The 18,199-nt window shown below is 38.5% G+C and overlaps 1 protein-coding gene across 1 annotated transcript; it reads left to right on the top strand.

Moving 5' to 3' along the window:
* The first annotated feature begins 8,782 nt into the window (after positions 1–8,782).
* Positions 8,783–12,016, top strand: LOC128451055 (uncharacterized). Its single transcript, XM_053434820.1, has 4 exons — positions 8,783–9,378; positions 10,656–10,986; positions 11,108–11,283; positions 11,776–12,016. The coding sequence occupies exons 1-4, from the start codon at positions 8,783–8,785 to the stop codon at positions 12,014–12,016; spliced, it is 1,344 nt and encodes a 447-aa protein (XP_053290795.1).
* The last annotated feature ends 6,183 nt before the right edge of the window (positions 12,017–18,199 follow it).

Below are 18,199 nucleotides of genomic sequence, written 5' to 3' on the forward strand. Positions count from 1 at the left end.
TTCTTTCCTCAGAGGAGCAACAACAAACAACATTAACTTATTTTTAAATATAACTAAATTTGATATCTACACATTAAGGCCTCTTTAGTTTTCTGATAAGCAATTAAGTTCAGTGTGCAGCAAGATGTGATTAAAGCGAGTATGGCACTCAGTAGAGCGCATATCTCCGCCAAAGCCCAACAGTCTCCTTAAATCAAGAAAGGCCTTGTAGCTCAGGCCACTTTAGGTTTCTCAGGGGGTAGTTCCAGGTTTCTATCCCTCTAACCATTCAGCTACCGAAAAAAGCCTTCACGCTTTTTAAAACCACATTAAAATACAGTGGATCCAAATTTGTGGGTATCCACACTCACTGACACCAATCCCCTAAAACTGAAAAAAAAATTCAACAAGATCCATGAATTATTCACTGAGAAATCAAAGAAAAATTTAAAAGAATGCCTTTATTCTTCCCATCCCTCCACCAAGCTTCGTGGAAATCCGTTCAGAAAATTGGCATAACTCTGCTACCACGAAAAAAATCAAATGCAGATACATTAGCGACAACATTACCTCTTGGCGGAGGTAATTACTGTTCCTGACCTTTACGTGAAATGCACAGTATGACGACTGTTGACTTGAGACACACTAGTCAGAAATACAACAGGACCATCCACTTCAGCAGGAGTTTAGTCTTTAGCCTGTTTCAATTTCATTTTACGGGTGTACTTGAGCTCCTGCCACCACACTTACAGATGCAATAAAGATGCCGGAGACAGCAGCAATCCAGACAGTGGAGCGGATAATGGCTCTGATGATGATGATGGTGGTGATGATGATAATCTGATGAGCCCATCAGAAATGTCCCGAACAGTTTGCGCCTCAACCACAGGATAAGACAATCCTCACTGCTGCAATCTGGGGGGGAAAAAATGGCAGGTAGTAAAATATGTAATATATTGATTCACAGGACACCACAGGTATAATACAGTCGTCCAATGGTGCAATGACAGATAGCTGTTAAGCAGGAGTCCACATTTATCATCCTACGTGTGATATGTGCTGCATTGTGCTGTCCGAACTGATTTCCTACAGCAGGTGGAGACATTGTCCGACTGATTTTGTGCAGAATAAAAGTGGTGTTAAGTCACCACAAAGTGCTGAAGGACCTGCTGCACTATAACATATGCAAAGCTGCTGCTTTCATTCAGCCGTCACTTTAAATACAGCAGCACGGGCACTAATAAGACATCGGAATGGGTGGTGGGTTAAGTGTCCTCCAGGTAAATCCCCCGTGACTCTTCTCCTGGTGGGAAAGAAGTTGTAGATTTATCTTGACAGTGAAAATCATTCAAACAAAACTAAATATGACAGAGAAGGACTTTGGACTATTTTTTTTTTGTCCTATTTAAACTCTCCAGGAATTGAACTTGAACATCTATCTGGATTTAATAGAGACAAAAGTGTGTGAGCTGCATTAGCTAATACATGTGGTGCATGGTTTCCTCGAAAACAGTGGAATATGCCACTATGGCCTGTGGATCTAAACAACAGTGGATCAGTGGGCAAAAGCAGAAACAACCAAATTGATGTGAAACTGTTTATTTTATTCAAAGAAAGAAGTAAATAAACTCTTCAAATAAAAGAACCTTGTACCTTTGGCTAATGGAGGACGTTTGGTAAAGCTACACCACAAACATTCACTGTACCACAAACAGGTTTTCCTCTCTTCAGCAGAGTTCGTTTAGCTGCTTTCAGACATGCAGCTCAGACATTTTTCCTGAAATTTTCTGGGGCAAATGTCTGAGTCGATTAATCCGGACGTTATCTGGAACTTTTCCTCCCTACCCCTCAGCTCTGTTGAGCATTGTAGCATCTTTCAGCTCATTGCTTTGATTTCGGCTTGTGGCTCAAGTCTCCTTGCTCTCATTTATTTTTCTGCTGACTGTCTGCTGAGGGAGTCAGGTGGAGAGAGTCCTCAGAAAGTTCGGAGACTCCCACTCAGACATTTGCGTTCACACATAAAGTTCCTCTGGAGATCAGAAAGCAGCTCAAGACTGGTCCTGCATTGACTCGTTTGTATATTATGTGGCCCTGTCTCGAGGGCCCTGTTTCAAAATTATCACAGAAGAATTTAATTCTGAAAGGAAATTATTGGGACTTAAAAGAACAGAGGGACGGTTAATTTAGGATACCCAGTTCCCACATGCCTATCTTTATGTATGCATTTATGTATGTATACATTTAAATATATATCCTCTGTGCATACATTGACAGTATGTGCGGCCGCAGTCCACAGTATATGTCCAGCAATCTGATGATTTAGGGATATTTTTATTTTGCTTTATTTCAGGAATGGATGTTTTTAACTATCATCGGCCATGAGGGAAACAAAACACATACACCTCAGACAGAACCCGTCTGACGCAACAGCAAGGAGACCTGGTTAATGTTTGCTCTCTGGTGACATCTGCTGGTGAACATCAATACCTGCGGTCTAAAAGTTTGACATCATTTAAGCCTCTTTTCTCTCTGTGCAAATCCAATATCTATTGTAGAATTACATATTTTCTATTCACACCGAATATATTCCGTTCAAATTGAACGTATTATTAAAATTTTGATTGTGTTTATTGATTATCTTTTTTTCCCCTCTATTTACTAACATGCACCATGTAAACTGCTCGATATTAAAGAAATACAGGATTAATAAGTTACATTAACTAACTGTCACTTTTTATTATCATTATTATTAGTATTATTATTATTATTATTAGGGCCTGAGCACCAACAGTCACAACAATCTCTTTTTTGAGGGCCTGATTATTCTCAAAAGATCATGAAGCTTCATATAAAATTCAAAAGTGGTGAAAGATTTACATATTTTGGAGTAATTTGAAATTGACAAAAATTGGCTCCATAGCGCCCCCTAAAGCGTAGCCACTCTTCCTCGTATCGCTGATCTTTACGTAAAAAATACATTCACACATGTATCATGGCCAGACGAACAAAAACGTTTGAAAAGCAAAACACTAAACCAAACAGGACGTCAGCCATTTTGAATGAAGCAGCCATTTTGGCCAATTTACGCACTGGTGCTTTCATCACATCAACTTCATAACTTGCTGTCTTAAGTTATCAAAAGTTTTATTTGACATTACTCCAGAATACATACATTTTCACCTCTTTGTAAATTTCCATTAAGTTGGTCATGAGATAGTCATAGGTTGTCGAGCAACCCTGCACTAAAAAATTTGATTGTTGCGACCGAATGATAATAATCAAAGCAAATTCAACAGTGTCATCAAACTTTCAGTGCTCGGGCCCTGAGAACTTGTGCTGCTCTCATTAATAACAGCACTACATCTATGATTGACTCATGAGCAGGGGGTGTGGTCAGCACTCTCACCAGGACGTGGATCACAGCAGGCAACACATTCACCCCAGCTGCCCTCTCCTCTGCCTTCTCTTTCACCCACAGGCCCAGACCCACTGGTAGGCGTGGTGGTACAGGTTTACTCATCTTCCCCAAATGGAGTTTTTCTCTCTACCCCCTTTTTATCCCAACGTCTTTTGAATTACATGCTGTGACAGTTACTCAACCGGAACAATTAACTATTGTTGGTCTCTACCGTCCACCAGATTATTTGGAAGATTTCTTTGAGGAATTAGACGTCCTCCTTTCAAAATTCCCAGACAATGGCCCTCCACTTATCCCTCTGGGTGGCTTTAACATCCAGACAGAGAAGTCACCTGACCTATTACTTTTACTGTCTTCTTTTGCTCTCTCACTCAGTCCTTCCCCTCCTACTCACAAAGCCGGTAACCACCTTGAAGAAACTCTGCAACATCTCACCTCACTGTAAACCCACTCCATGTCTCTGACCCCTTCTTTATCTCTTACTCTCTCCCACTATCTCAAACCGACAACCCTACCACATCAACAGACTTTGTACCTGTCTGTTGCAACATTCACACTCTCCCTCTTCTCTAGCCTCCCTTTGTTCAATCAGCCCTCCCTTCCACTTTCTCACTCATGCATCCTAACTCTGCCACAGACATTCTTCTTTCTACTTTGACCTCCTCTCTTGACTCTCTCTGTCCTCTTACATCACGGCAGGTATGCAAGTCCTCCCCAGCTCCGTGGCTGTCTGACTCGGTGCGTGCCGACAGAGCCACTATGCGAGCATCAGAAAGGAAATGTCGAAAATCTGAACACCTGGAAGACCTTGTCCCTTAACAGTCTCTTTTCTCCTCTTTCGCTGCCTCTACTTTTACAGCCAAAAGCATTTTTTACCAAACTACGATTCAATCCTAATTTTTAACCCCCAAAACTCTTCTCCATCTTTTCCAACCTCCTTGACCTATAGCAGCAGCTCAGGAAGCTTGTTCCTCATTGGATGTGTGGAAACTTGAAGCTGCCTGACCGATTAACAAGATGACCTGAGGGCTGGGTATCCTGTAACATACACACAGACATACATGCTGTGCTTTATAATATATCCCGTCACTCTCAGGAAATCAGTGAAGTCTATTTGACTTTTTTCACTAAAACCTTTAAACGTGCTATTAGTAAGTATTTTTGCACTATTCACCGTAGCCCTCATGAATACTATGTTTTACTATGTACTACATTTTGTGTACCTAATATGTAACATATATTTAGAGACAGCATTTTAATCCCACCTATGTACTGTACAGTTGACTTGAAGGAAATATCTATATGTAAAGCAATATGTAAAATAGTCAACATTTTAATACTTTAATGTATTACTTTTAGAACAGATAGTAAAGTATATAAATAAAACACAGGGGTTGTTTGACTTTAATTTTCCCACTGGCATATGGTGAGTGACCTTTACTTTTATAATACTGACAGTCGTCAGATGTGTGTACTTTGCCTCGCCCTGGAGATAACACCCCCCCTCCCCCCCATCCATCCATACTGAAGAAAAGCACGGGTTAACATTGTGAAAGTCCTCTTTGACTGCATGACATTTTGGCTGAGGTAACACAAAGAAGTTCTAACTCATGATCTTTTAAAGCTCCTGAACTCACACAGGGGTTTTATTTACTCTCAAACATTGTCAGGTTGAAAATGGGTGGAACTACTGTTCGATGGAAAAAATTATGATTTACAAAACCAACAAGATGCTAGTATCAAAGTGAAATGAACGATAACAGGTCAACTATTGCAGTGGTTCTGGTTTGGCTTCAGGACCCACCATCACCCCTTAATGATAGGCCACGACCCATTTATTACCTTAGCCAAGCAGGTTTGTTCGGATTCAGAAAACCTAATTAACCCCAAAATGGAATTCACTTAAAATCTATCCCATTCATGTACATAGAATAAATGGAATATTTAAAAACAAGCCAGAGAGTGGAATTGCATCTAAACAGAATTGGCTCCCGATAAGAAACAGAAAGACCAACATGGACGAGGAGGAAAAGTTGCAGTTTAACTTCACAGTCTGCATCTCCAACCTGTTTGGAGACTACAACAACGTGCTTCAGTTCGCCCAGACCCTGGAGATGTACAGGTCAGTGCAGCAGAAAGCCACAAAACTCGATCAGAAATAAACAACACCTGACACTGTCACAAAAAACTACAGGTGGTGTCAAATGTTGGTGTTTTTTTTTTTATTACGTTTGAAAAGTTTTGAAACGTCAATTGTATCGGATTTATATGAAACACTGTTTACCCCTGAGACTCCAAAAGTGTTTTGTGGACTGTATCACTTCACCAGCCCTCCATCGGAATAGTGGTGAGTAGATAATGAGGGAAGTTTCCTTTTTCGGTGAACTACCCCTTTAAGTGGTCCAATTCGGTCATATAACATGCTGTTTAAATTTGATGATATAAGAAAAATGATTAACATCTGTTATCTAACCATTAGACATATTTTTCTCATGTTTATTGATGCAATCTTTTTATGCCATTTGAATTATTGTGTATGTGTGTTTGTAAAAGGTATTTAATATAGAATAAATAATGTCTCTATTGATCAACTGAATTCACTAAGAGTGAAAGTGCAGTAATCATCCAGTTCATTATCTTGAACATGCTAACGTATCTTTTCATTGGCTTTCCAGTACACCGAGGAGTTTGAGCCAACCTTGATAGGCATGTGATGAAATGTGCCATCGTCGATGATCACCAGTTAACCCCTGGATCTCACCACAAGAAAGCCACTGTCCTGGTTGAGGAAACCAAAGAAACTTAAACTATATTCTTTGTGTCTCAGAAACTGCTCCTTGATCTCGATGGACTGAAACCAGTGTCAAAGTGCCAAATCTCAAAACACTATTTTGATATTTTGAGTGGACTTTTACATTCACATTGTTTTGTGTATGTTTTATACATAAATGAAGGTCAAAATAAAAAAAGGTAATTGCAGAACAATTTTGCTTTGAATTTATTGATTTCTTCAAGGCTACAAGAACAAAAACTGTTAAAAAGCGAAACTGCCGAAGAAAATATAATTGGAGCAATACAATTTTAAATGATTGTCAACTTAAAAACTTTTGTTCATCACTATAAAAATGAAGAAAAAAGACTTTTTAAGCAGTACTCAACTTCAACGTTTGTTGTTATTGTAACAATTCTTAAGTAAGTAGAAATTAAAAATACCTTTCATTGCAGAGGAAAAGCTAATTGACCTATCTCAATGTTGGTTGTTGTTTGAAGGTAATTTCTTAATAAGTTAACGTGACTCAAAAAAGATCAACGCAAACTGTTGCGTTAATTTTGTTTGTTGAGACAAGGTATTAGTATTTAGAGTGTACTGTTATATCTTTAACTGCTATTAACTACATTGTATGATTTTCCAGGAGGTGTTTTTGCACTATTCCGGTTTGCACTACTCTCATCCTATCAACTGTGTGCCTCTTTTGTGCAAAATATGTTTTACGATGTAATGAGTAACTCATATGTAGCATATTTATAAGCTCTGTCTACTTACAGTATAAGATTACACTGGTGGTTAGAGAGAGACAGCATATCAATCTATGTCCTCTAAAGTTGACTTGAAGGAAATATCTATATGTAAATATATATGTAAAATAGTCAACATTTTAATACTTTACTTTAATAATATTAGAACAGATAGTAGAGTATATTAATAATTAATTATTAATTGTTTAACTTCCTTGTCTCTACTGGCATATGGTAAGTGATAAAACTGAGAGATGTGAGATGTGTGCACTTTGCTCAGCCCTGGAGATAAAACCAGTCACCGCTTAAAACCAGTCAAAACTCAGCTTTGAAAAAAGACCTACAGAGGCTGCATTTGACTGTGCATCTCTTTCCACTTTTCTCAGAATCCCCTCAGCTGTCGGTAAGTCACATTCTTTTTTGAGGATGATATTCACTGAAGGGAAAAAGGTGTCAGATTTTTTTTTTTTAAATGATTACATTAGATTAGATTAGATTAGATTCAACTTTTTTGTCATTGTACAGTACAAGTACTTATACAACGAAATGCAGTTTAGCATCTAACCAGAAGGTTAAAAAAAGGCAGTAAACGTCCAGAGTATTGTGCATAGTGGAATATGTAAATAAATAAGAAGTACAGTAAGAAATATAAATGGAATATGAACAGTATTAAGAGGAATGGTATAATATAAGAACGATGAATACACTATGAGGAAGATAACTATATAAATATATATAAATATGAATATACTATAGGTGTGATAATACGGTAGTAAAAAAATAACAGTACAGTGCAAATGATAAAATGTGCAAATGTTCAAATGTGCAAATTATATGGGAAAATCTGGTACTCTGTATTTGCAGGACTTATTAATTAAATTCTACTCATGGTTTTTCTTTCTTTATGAGATAACATGTGTTATGCTTAATGGATTGACAGTATATATCAAATAGTTTTGAATTTATATGACTTTGCTTAAAAGATCGATTTTTGCGTCTAACTTCAAGTCAGCTCTTCATGTTCCACTGGTTTGAATCTACTACATCCTGTTTCAGGTCCTCTGATTTTAATGCTGTTTTTACTTACAACAAGCTAAACATTATGAAAGTCCTCTTTTACTCTTGTATGCCATTTTGGCTGCAGTGACACACAGTATCACTTGAATGCAGCCAAAACTAACTCATTATCTATTAAAGCCTCTATACTCACATAGGGGTTTAATTTACTCTCAAACATTGTCATGTTGACAACGGGTGGAATTTCTATTTGATGGAAAGCTTTCAAATTACAAAACAAACAAGATAATTTCATCAAAGTGAAATGAATGACAACAGGTCGACTAGTGGAAACACCCTATGTTGTCTTGAGGAGAGGTTTACTCAGAAAGTACATTCGGCATGGAATGTAGGTAGGCAGAGATATTAAGCTTATATGTAAAACATGTTGGGGAACATTGATTATCTTCGCCGAGCACTTGGAGTTTTTACACCTATCCGTTTGTTTGTCGATTGGTTTGTTCAGATTCAGAAGACTGAATTAATCCCGATAGGGAAATTTGCTTTACAATCTATCCCTTTCATGTAAATAGAATATTAAAAAAAATAACTGACAAAAGCAATCAATACAGTTCTCAGATCCAGAGGAGCCAGTTGAGAACAACAGTTTCAGGAAGGAGACAATCCACAGGGTTATGGGGTGGCTGAGATGCCTGCAGTTTGACTACTATTGTTATTGGACATGTTTTTCCTTCATTAACTTTTACAAAAAAAAATGTTGGGTTTATAATTCACACCTCTTCAGGAGAATTCTTTAAAGTTTGGTCAGAGTTAAACTCTCTAACTGTGGTTTCTAATCCATCACAGGTTCGAATGGACAAGGTCAAATATTTCAGATGGATGTTTTTCATCATTTGTGCCTTCATCTTCCTCTTCATCCTCATTGGGAAACCGCCCATGAAGTATAGGTCAAATCGAAGACCCTACAGACTGAGCAAAACGTGTCCCTCTCATGTCTCTGATCAGACCATCACCCCCCTCAACGACACCAAGCACCTACTGGTGTCGGCCTTCATGGACCAGAGGGTGAAAGGCTTTGATATACGCATCATTGCCATCTTCAGGAGAGACTCCATCAAACCTCTTCACTGTCACTTCTGCTGTGAAGGTTTCTTGTCAATCACAACTCCAGCGAAAATTGTACAACATTCAGACAACTTTGGATTTCCCTTTGGCACGACAGATGTCATGTGTCCGATTCCTGAAAACTGCAACGCGACACATGTCACTCTTCTGCCTCAGCCAGAGAGTGGGATTGCATCTAAACAGATTTGGCTCCCGATAAGAAACAGAAAGACCAACATGGACGAGAAGGAAAAGTTGCAGTTTAACTTCACAGTCTGCATCTCCAACCTGTTTGGAGACTACAACAACGTGCTTCAGTTTGCCCAGGCCCTGGAGATGTACAGGTCAGTGCAGCAGAAAGCCACAAAACTGGGTCAGAAATAGACAACACCTGACACTGTCACAAAAAATACTGCAAACGCTGCAAGGCTTCAGTTTGTTTCAAGGATTTTGTATTTCATCCAGTTATTCTCGTCGAGAAGGGAGCGTCAGGTGGTTTAAATGTCACCGCAGCGTTTACAACTCATGCACTCACATCTGGCATCCTGTCAGTATGCTGTAATAAGGCTGCAGGCAAAGATTTCAGATCAAATCCTCCTGGGCTCAAGAGAAGGAAGCAACTCAATAGGACAAACATAGAGCTCCAAGCAACACAACATCCATCCAGTATTATTGTTTCCACCATGACCGATTGAATTATTTCGCTGCAATCTGCATGCAGAGTGACAAAAGTCTTCAAACATTTCAACTTAAGCAAGGCCACTAAGACGAAGACACCCATTCAAAACAAAGTCCAGTTTTAAAATAAAACCATATACGCTATACTATTTAATGCCAGACTTATGATGCCTCCCCAATTTGAAAATAACTTTCAAAACTAACGCTGTGTCTGAAAATTATTCTCTAACTCTCAGCTCTACAAAATGGCAAACACACTGTTGTGAAATAGTAGTAGACTGTACGTTGGCTAATTATTAAATATCATGAAATATGATTATTAAAATAATAAAAAATATGTATTGACATGTAATGAACCCACCAGCAAAAGAAAGAAACGCTTTCCGACACTATGATACAAAGATTTCACGAAACATTTCGTAAATAGTAGTACACTGTACGTTGGCTAATTATTAAATATCATGAAATATGATTATTAAAATAATAAAAAATATGTATTAAAAATGATAAAGCTATCAATTAAGAACAGTTAAATAATTAATGAAAACAATAAAATGATCAATTAAGAATAACACAATCTGTAATAATTATTTACCGACGACGGGGGCCCACCCTGGTAACAGGGACCAGCAGTCAATCTGTAAGGATCATCAACTTATAACAGTTCATGACCTGCTTTTGGGAAGTGTTTCCTTCTAAAAGGAAGGAAACACTCCCAATTTTGGATTTATATCTCTTGCTCAGGTTCCACAAGTAAATTTTCCGTAAATTATCCCATTCACGTATCAGAAGAATTGTGGAACCAGGCCAACCAGTTACGAGATGATCATGACCATAAAACAAGTGAATGACCTGAACAAGTTCAGTTCAGTTCACTCACATTCATTTCTTGCAGCAGGTGTCGGTCCATTTATTTGAACCTTTGCATCACTTTTGCCCTCAGGTTGCTGGGTGTGGGCAGAGTGGTGATCTATAACACCAGCTGTGGCCCAGAGCTCGATCATCTGCTGCAGATCTACAGCCAGGACGGCTTCCTGGAGATAGTTCAATGGCCCATCCACCAACATCTGATTCCATCTACAGGTTGGCTCTTCTCAGCGCACGGAGGGGACGTGCACTACTTTGGCCAGTTAGCCACGCTCAATGAGTGCATTTACAGATCCATGGAGCGCTCACGCTACGTCTTGCTGAACGACATCGATGAGATTATAATGCCTTACCAACACGACAACCTGATGTCTATGATGAACATGCTCGAAGAGCAGCATCCAAATGTAGGATATTTTTCCTCTGTATTTAGAAATAACTCAACATTTACACATTTCTTGCAAATAGCACTCATTTGTTTTCGAATTCTTTTATTTCATCTGTCAAACCTGAACCTATGTTCTGCAGGCTGGGGTGTTCATCATAGAAAACCATTTCTTTCCCAAGAAACCCTTTGAGGGAGACAAACCAGGTCCACTGCCTCAATGGAGAGGGGTGCCAGGCTTTAATATTATGGAGCACATCTACAGGGAGGAGCCGGACAGAACCAAGCACCTACCCAACAAGTTGATAGTTAAACCAAGGTAGGAGAACTTGTCAGAATGCTGAGCTGTTTTTTGCTGCAGAAAGCAACGTTATCTTACTAAGTGAACATCTTTGTCTGCGTCTTCTATGTGTATGACATCTCTTTTTCATCCTGAGATATTTGTATTCTTTTTGTATTTTTAGTTTTGTGTCTGCTGTGTGTTATCAGCATCATCAACGTCATCAATGTATTAACTCACTCACTATGAATTGTCCGAATGTTCCCTCTCACATTCTCAAGAAAAAGTTCTGGGAATTGTCCGGAAAACAAAAGGAATGTGTCTGTAATTCAGTACATGTCTGAAAGCAGCTTTCTTGAAATTGCAGGAGTAACGATATTTCCATGTCCTCAAAGCTCATGTATAATAATGTGGCTGAATGTGGCTCAAAAAGCTACAGATATTTTAGAAGAAACGTATTCATGAAATGTATTCATGATAATGAGCATAAACACCTTACTGAATGTCTAATTGACTGTGTGTGGATCACAGGGCAGTGGAGCAGACCTCGGTACACGAAGTGCTCAAGCAATTCAAAGAAACTTTCAAGGTTCCGTTTGAAGTCTGTCGGATCATCAACTGCCGAATGGTGTACCCAAAATCAGACCTGGAGAAACTCCGTGTAGACACCCGACTATGGGACTTCTCAGATGATCTATTGACCAACGTGATGAAGATGCTGAGGAGAGCCAGGCTGCTGAGCTCCGAGCCAGAGGGTCGACAGATTGGATAAACAGGCGTGAATGCACATTCTCACCAGCAGGACAAATAAAAAGCGTTTGAAAAAGGAAAGAACGACGCTGAGCTTTCACCTTTTCATTGGGCTGAGGGACGATATCTACTCACTATTGTAGAGAGCAGGTTGGCAACTAAAAGGGGACAAGGGCCCCGAAGCTCTGGATCATCTTGCCAGAGGAAATTAGGCCGTCAAAGTCAGTAGCTGTGTTTCAATTCAGATTTGCATCCTTCGGCGGACTTGGTTCATGAAAGCGGGGCCTCTGTGAGGACTTGCCAAAATAAGGATACAGAGGATTTCATATATGCCAGCTGCTTTGCATTGCATTGCTTCGGCCCCAGAGAGGATCCACCCGCTTGGATCCTCTGTTACTTAGAAATTACGCATTTACCAGCAGCATTTGAGGGAGCATTTGGCGCCTTTAAATCCATCCTCTGAAGAATGCTGCCCCTGAATTTGGATACAGCCAGTGTCATCTTTTAAGTCCCATGTTAAAACGTACTTTTACCAGAGAACCTTACGTCATTCTGCGTGTCCTGCACCTTCTCTGTCGGCACATATTACTTCTTAATATATATTGTATAAAACTGTGTTTTATGTTAAACTGGGCCTATTGCCATGTATACACAAAGCTACCCTGTTATTGTGCATTCAATAATAAGCTATTAAAATAATACACATGTGCAGGTTCATATATTAATGTTTTTATTTTAAACATTTGCAAGGTATAGGGGGGCCATGCCGCTTATAAACATACATCTTGCATACAACACTGAGCTATTCAAATAATTCACAGATTCATGTTTTTATTTTAAACATGCATGGAGAAGGGACAGGGAATCCTCAAGCCATCTGTGGATGGTTTACATACTCCCACATTAGTGAGATGTCGGACCCTGATGAGAAGCACACAACTTATCTAACCTTGGACGGATGGAGGTTGTCAGAGAGAGGGTCATATCAGTCTTGACCTGTATTTGTTCTTCAGGTAGGTGAGTGAGGAAAATCCACTTTCGCAAAGAAGTTGTTGCAAAGGGCAAAAGGCTCATTATGGCTTTGGCTGCCAATTGTGGAAAGTCTTTCTGGCAAGAGATGAGTGAGTGGTTAGGTTTCACATAGGTTTCTGAGCGTACCATCAGTAGATAGTTCGATGAGCTGATCCTCCTCTGACACTGTCAGACATTTGCCGTCTGCTGGAATGGAAACAGTATCCATGTCTTGTCCTTGCGCCAGGAGGCAGACTCAGAAAAGTAGTTCCTAAATTGTCCCTCGCTCCTCCAAGTGCGCAAGAATTGCGCGTGTTACGGGAGGCGAGAGCACAGCAGAATCTCCCAGCTCATCAACTGATGGAAACATGGAAAACATTCCCTCCCCAACGCGTCCCTCCATCTTCAGATTTTTTTGAGAAGCCTTCCATTCTGTCATCGACCTTGCATAGAACTGTTAAGTTTGTTCAGCTCAGCTAAAATTTCAGCAAGATATGCAAGTTTGTTCACCCAGTCATTGTCACTGAAAAGTGCAGCTAGCTCTGTGCACTTTTGTAGAAGTAAAACCTCCCGAATAGACGTGCGTAATTCCAACACACGTGACAACACTGTTCCACGTGAAAGCCATCGAACCTCAGAATGGTACAGCGCAGTGTGTTCTTATCCCGCAGCAGCACAGAGATAAGGGAAGAACAGGTTTGCAAAGCACTCGTCTTGACTATATTGACAACTTTCACAGCCGAGTCCATGTCTCCCTGTGTAGCCAGCACTGCGTCCAAATCACTTGCTGAGCTTTATCCCTTACAAGCGCGATTAGTCCACTTTTTAAACCAGCCATGGCTCTTGCACCGTCGATGCACAGCGCAATACATTTGGCCCATGGAATGGAATGTTCTCTGAAAAAACATCAATCATTTTTAAGATTTCATAATTAGTTGTGCGTTCAGGAAGTGGCCTACAAAACAAAAATTCCTACTAAATGTCCTAAGCCCACAAACGCCAGAAGCTGGGCATCTTTTGACACAGCTGTAGATTCATCCAATTGTCAATACGGCGAACAATGGTTGCGTCCTACACTAGAATAGTTTTCAGTTTATGAATTTCAATATCATTCCCATACATAGTTTTACACATGTCAGTTGCTGAAGGCATTATTCAATCCTCTCCAAGTGTGTATGGCTGTTTCTTCTGGGCATGCTAAACATGCCTGGATGGATCAAAGCAGTTGACACTGTGTCAGAGGACCTGCATCTGCACCTGCATGGTGAACAAATAACATGAGATGATTCTAGGCAAGTATCATTTAAATTAAAGTAAATTCAAAAAATGAAATGTATTTAGGCATTTCTATTAATTGTATTGGATTGATAAGGTTGGACAAAAAGAGAGCGAACTCTTTCTAAAATCATTTATTAGACCCATGCTATCAAAGACTTTATGGAGCGATGCCCCGAATTATTTGATGAAACTCAGATAAGTTGTATATTGTATTTTGATCTTTAAAACAGTGATATTGGGTGTTTGTTATTGGTAAACATTTTGAACGGAAAGCAGTCTGAAGTTAATTAAACATGCTGCAACTGTTGTTTTGCATTTAAATAGAGCAAAGAGAGAAAACATTAAATGAAAGAATGTAAAAATCCTTAAACCAATAAAAATGTAACGTTTTAAAGTGATACTATTTAAGGTATCTTTCTAGTCTATAACAACTTGGGTTGAAGTCCAAGTTGTATTTTTTTTTCAAAGGGATAGTTCACAGAAAATAAAAAATCTGTCATTATCTACAAATATAATTGAAGTAAATGGTGATACATTGTTCAGATGTAAAAAAAACATTAGAAAAGAAAAAGAAAAAACGCCTCCATACTGCTCCTGTGATGTCATCCAAGTGTCCGCAAGCCCCGACATTCATGTACGATCTGAAACAGCGTCATTTACACAATGTGTTCATCCTAAATGTCCTGTGATATCCTCCTCTGGAGCTGTGTCCACGTTCACACGCACACACACTGCACACAAGCTCTCGTCCAAGGGAACGCACGGGGCGCACAATAGGATCGCTATATCCGCTAGCATCGCGTCTTCCGGTTGGGAACTTTATTCTTAAAACATGGTGTAACTTATGCCGTTTCGAGTCGAATATGAATGTCAGGGCTTGGAGCTAGGATGATGCCACATGAGCAGTATTGAGGCATGTTGTGTATTTTTTATGTTTTATTACGTTTGAAAAGTTTTGAAACTTCAATTGTATCGGATTTGGATTCCAACACTGAAACTCCAAAAGTGTTTTGTGGAATCTAACTCTAAAGAGTCCACAAAACAGTGGACTCTAACTCCGATGGAGGGCTGGTGAAGATTCCGAAAGTTTCCTTTTTTGGTGAACTACCCCTTTAAGTGGTCCAATTTGGTCATATAACGTTGGTGATTAAAAAAACACAGAAGAGTTTGAGGCAACCTTGATAGGCATGTGATGAAATGTGCCATCGTCGATGATCACCAGTTAACCCCTGGATCTCACCACAGGAAAGCTACCGTCCTGGTTGAGGAAACCAAAGAAACTTAAACTATATTCTTTGTGTCTCGGAAACTGCTCCTTGATCTCGATGGACTGAAACCAGTGTCAAAGTGTCAAATCTCAAAACACTATTTTGATATTTTGAGTGGACTTTTACATTCACATTGTTTTGTGTATGTTTTATACATAAATGAAGGTCAAAATAAAAAAAGGTAATTGCAGAACAATTTTGCTTTGAATTTATTGATTTCTTCAAGGCTACAAGAACAAAAACTGTTAAAAAGCGAAACTGCCGAAGAAAATATAATTGGAGCAATACAATTTTAAATGATTGTCAACTTAAAAACTTTTGTTCATCGCTATAAAAATGAAGAAAAAAGACTTTTTAAGCAGTATTCAACTTCAACGTTTGTTGTTATTGTAACAATTCTTAAGTAAGTAGAAATTAAAAATACCTTTCATTGCAGAGGAAAAGCTAATTGAACTAGCTCAATGTTGGTTGTTTGAAGGTAATTTCTTAATAAGTTAACGTGACTCAAAAAAGATCAACGCAAACTGTTGCGTTAATTTTGTTTGTTGAGACAAGGTATTAGTATTTAGAGTGTACTGTTATATCTTTAACTGCTATTTACTACATTGTATGATTTTCCAGGAGGTGTTTTTGCACTATTCCGGTTTGCACTACTCTCATCCTATCAACTGTGTGCCTCTTTTGTGCATACTATGTTTTACGATGTAATGAGTAACTCATATGTAGCATATTTATAAGCTCTGTCTACTTACAGTATAAGATTACACTGGTGGTTAGAGAGAGACAGCATATCAATCTATGTCCTCTAAAGTTGACTTGAAGGAAATATCTATATGTAAATATATATGTAAAATAGTCAACATTTTAATACTTTACTTTAATAATATTAGAACAGATAGTAGAGTGTATTAATAAAACATACGGGTTGTTTAACTTCCTTTTCTCCACTGGCATATGGTAAATGATAAAACTGAGAGTTGTGAGATGTGCGTACTTTGCCTCTCCCTGGAGATAACACCAGCAAGAAGTGACGCCCCTGATACTATAGAAAAGCTCAGCTTTGAAAAAAGACCTACAGAGGCTGCATTTGACTGTGCATCTCTTTCCACTTCTCTCAGAATCACCTCAGCTGTCGGTAAGTCACATTATTTTTTGAGGATGATATTCACTGAAGGGAAAAAGGTGTCAGATTTCTTTTTTTTTAAATGATTACATTAGATTAGATTAGATTAGATTCAACTTTTTTGTCATTGTACAGTACAAGTACTTATACAACGAAATGCAGTTTAGCATCTAACCAGAAGGTTAAAAAAAGGCAGTAAACGTCCAGAGTATTGTGCATAGTGGAATATGTAAATAAATAAGAAGTACAGTAAGAAATATAAATGGAATATGAACAGTATTAAGAGGAATGGTATAATATAAGAACGATGAATACACTATGAGGAAGATAACTATATAAATATATATAAATATGAATATACTATAGGTGTGATAATACGGTAGTAAAAAAATAACAGTACAGTGCAAATGATAAAATGTGCAAATGTTCAAATGTGCAAATTATATGGGAAAATCTGCTACTCTGTATTTGCAGGACTTATTAATTAAATTCTACTCATGGTTTTTCCTTCTTTATGAGATAACATGTGTTATGCTTAATGGATTGACAGTATATATCAAATAGTTTTGAATTTATATGACTTTGCTTAAAAGATCGATTTTTGCGTCTAACTTCAAGTCAGCTCTTCATGTTCCACTGGTTTGAATCTACTACATCCTGTTTCAGGTCCTCTGATTTTAATGCTGTTTTTACTTACAACAAGCTAAACATTATGAAAGTCCTCTTTTACTCTTGTATGCCATTTTGGCTGCAGTGACACACAGTATCACTTGAATGCAGCCAAAACTAACTCATTATCTATTAAAGCCTCTATACTAACATAGGGGTTTAATTTACTCTCAAACATTGTCATGTTGACAACGGGTGGAATTTCTATTTGATGGAAAGCTTTCAAATTACAAAACAAACAAGATAATTTCATCAAAGTGAAATGTATGACAACAGGTCGACTAGTGGAAACACCCTATGTTGTCCTGAGGAGAGGTCTACTCAGAAAGTACATTCGGCATGGAATGTAGGTAGGCAGAGATATTAAGCTTATATGTAAAACATGTTGGGGAACATTGATTATCTTCGCCGAGCACTTGGAGTTTTTACACCTATCCGTTTGTTTGTCGATTGGTTTGTTCAGATTCAGAAGACTGAATTAATCCCGATAGGGAAATTTGCTTTACAATCTATCCCTTTCATGTAAATAGAATATTAAAAAAAATAACTGACAAAAGCAATCAATACAGTTCTCAGATCCAGAGGAGCCAGTTGAGAACAACAGTTTCAGGAAGGAGACAATCCACAGGGTTATGGGGTGGCTGAGATGCCTGCAGTTTGACTACTATTGTTATTGGACATGTTTTTCCTTCATTAACTTTTACAAAAAAAAATGTTGGGTTTATAATTCACACCTCTTCAGGAGAATTCTTTAAAGTTTGGTCAGAGTTAAACTCTCTAACTGTGGTTTCTAATCCATCACAGGTTCGAATGGACAAGGTCAAATATTTCAGATGGATGTTTTTCCTCCTCTTCA

The sequence above is a fragment of the Pleuronectes platessa genome, chromosome 11, assembly GCF_947347685.1.
Source record: "Pleuronectes platessa chromosome 11, fPlePla1.1, whole genome shotgun sequence".
In the NCBI taxonomy this organism is placed as follows: domain Eukaryota; kingdom Metazoa; phylum Chordata; class Actinopteri; order Pleuronectiformes; family Pleuronectidae; genus Pleuronectes; species Pleuronectes platessa.

Excerpts from the sequence above, each read along its gene's own strand:
- LOC128451055 (XM_053434820.1), top strand. The coding sequence starts at position 8,783 with ATGGACAAGGTCAAATATTTCAGATGGATGTTTTTCATCATTTGTGCC. Across the intron at positions 9,379-10,655 it reads CAGGCCCTGGAGATGTACAG|GTTGCTGGGTGTGGGCAGAG; the intron begins GTCAGTGCAGCA and ends TTTTGCCCTCAG. Across the intron at positions 10,987-11,107 it reads TCGAAGAGCAGCATCCAAAT|GCTGGGGTGTTCATCATAGA; the intron begins GTAGGATATTTT and ends TATGTTCTGCAG.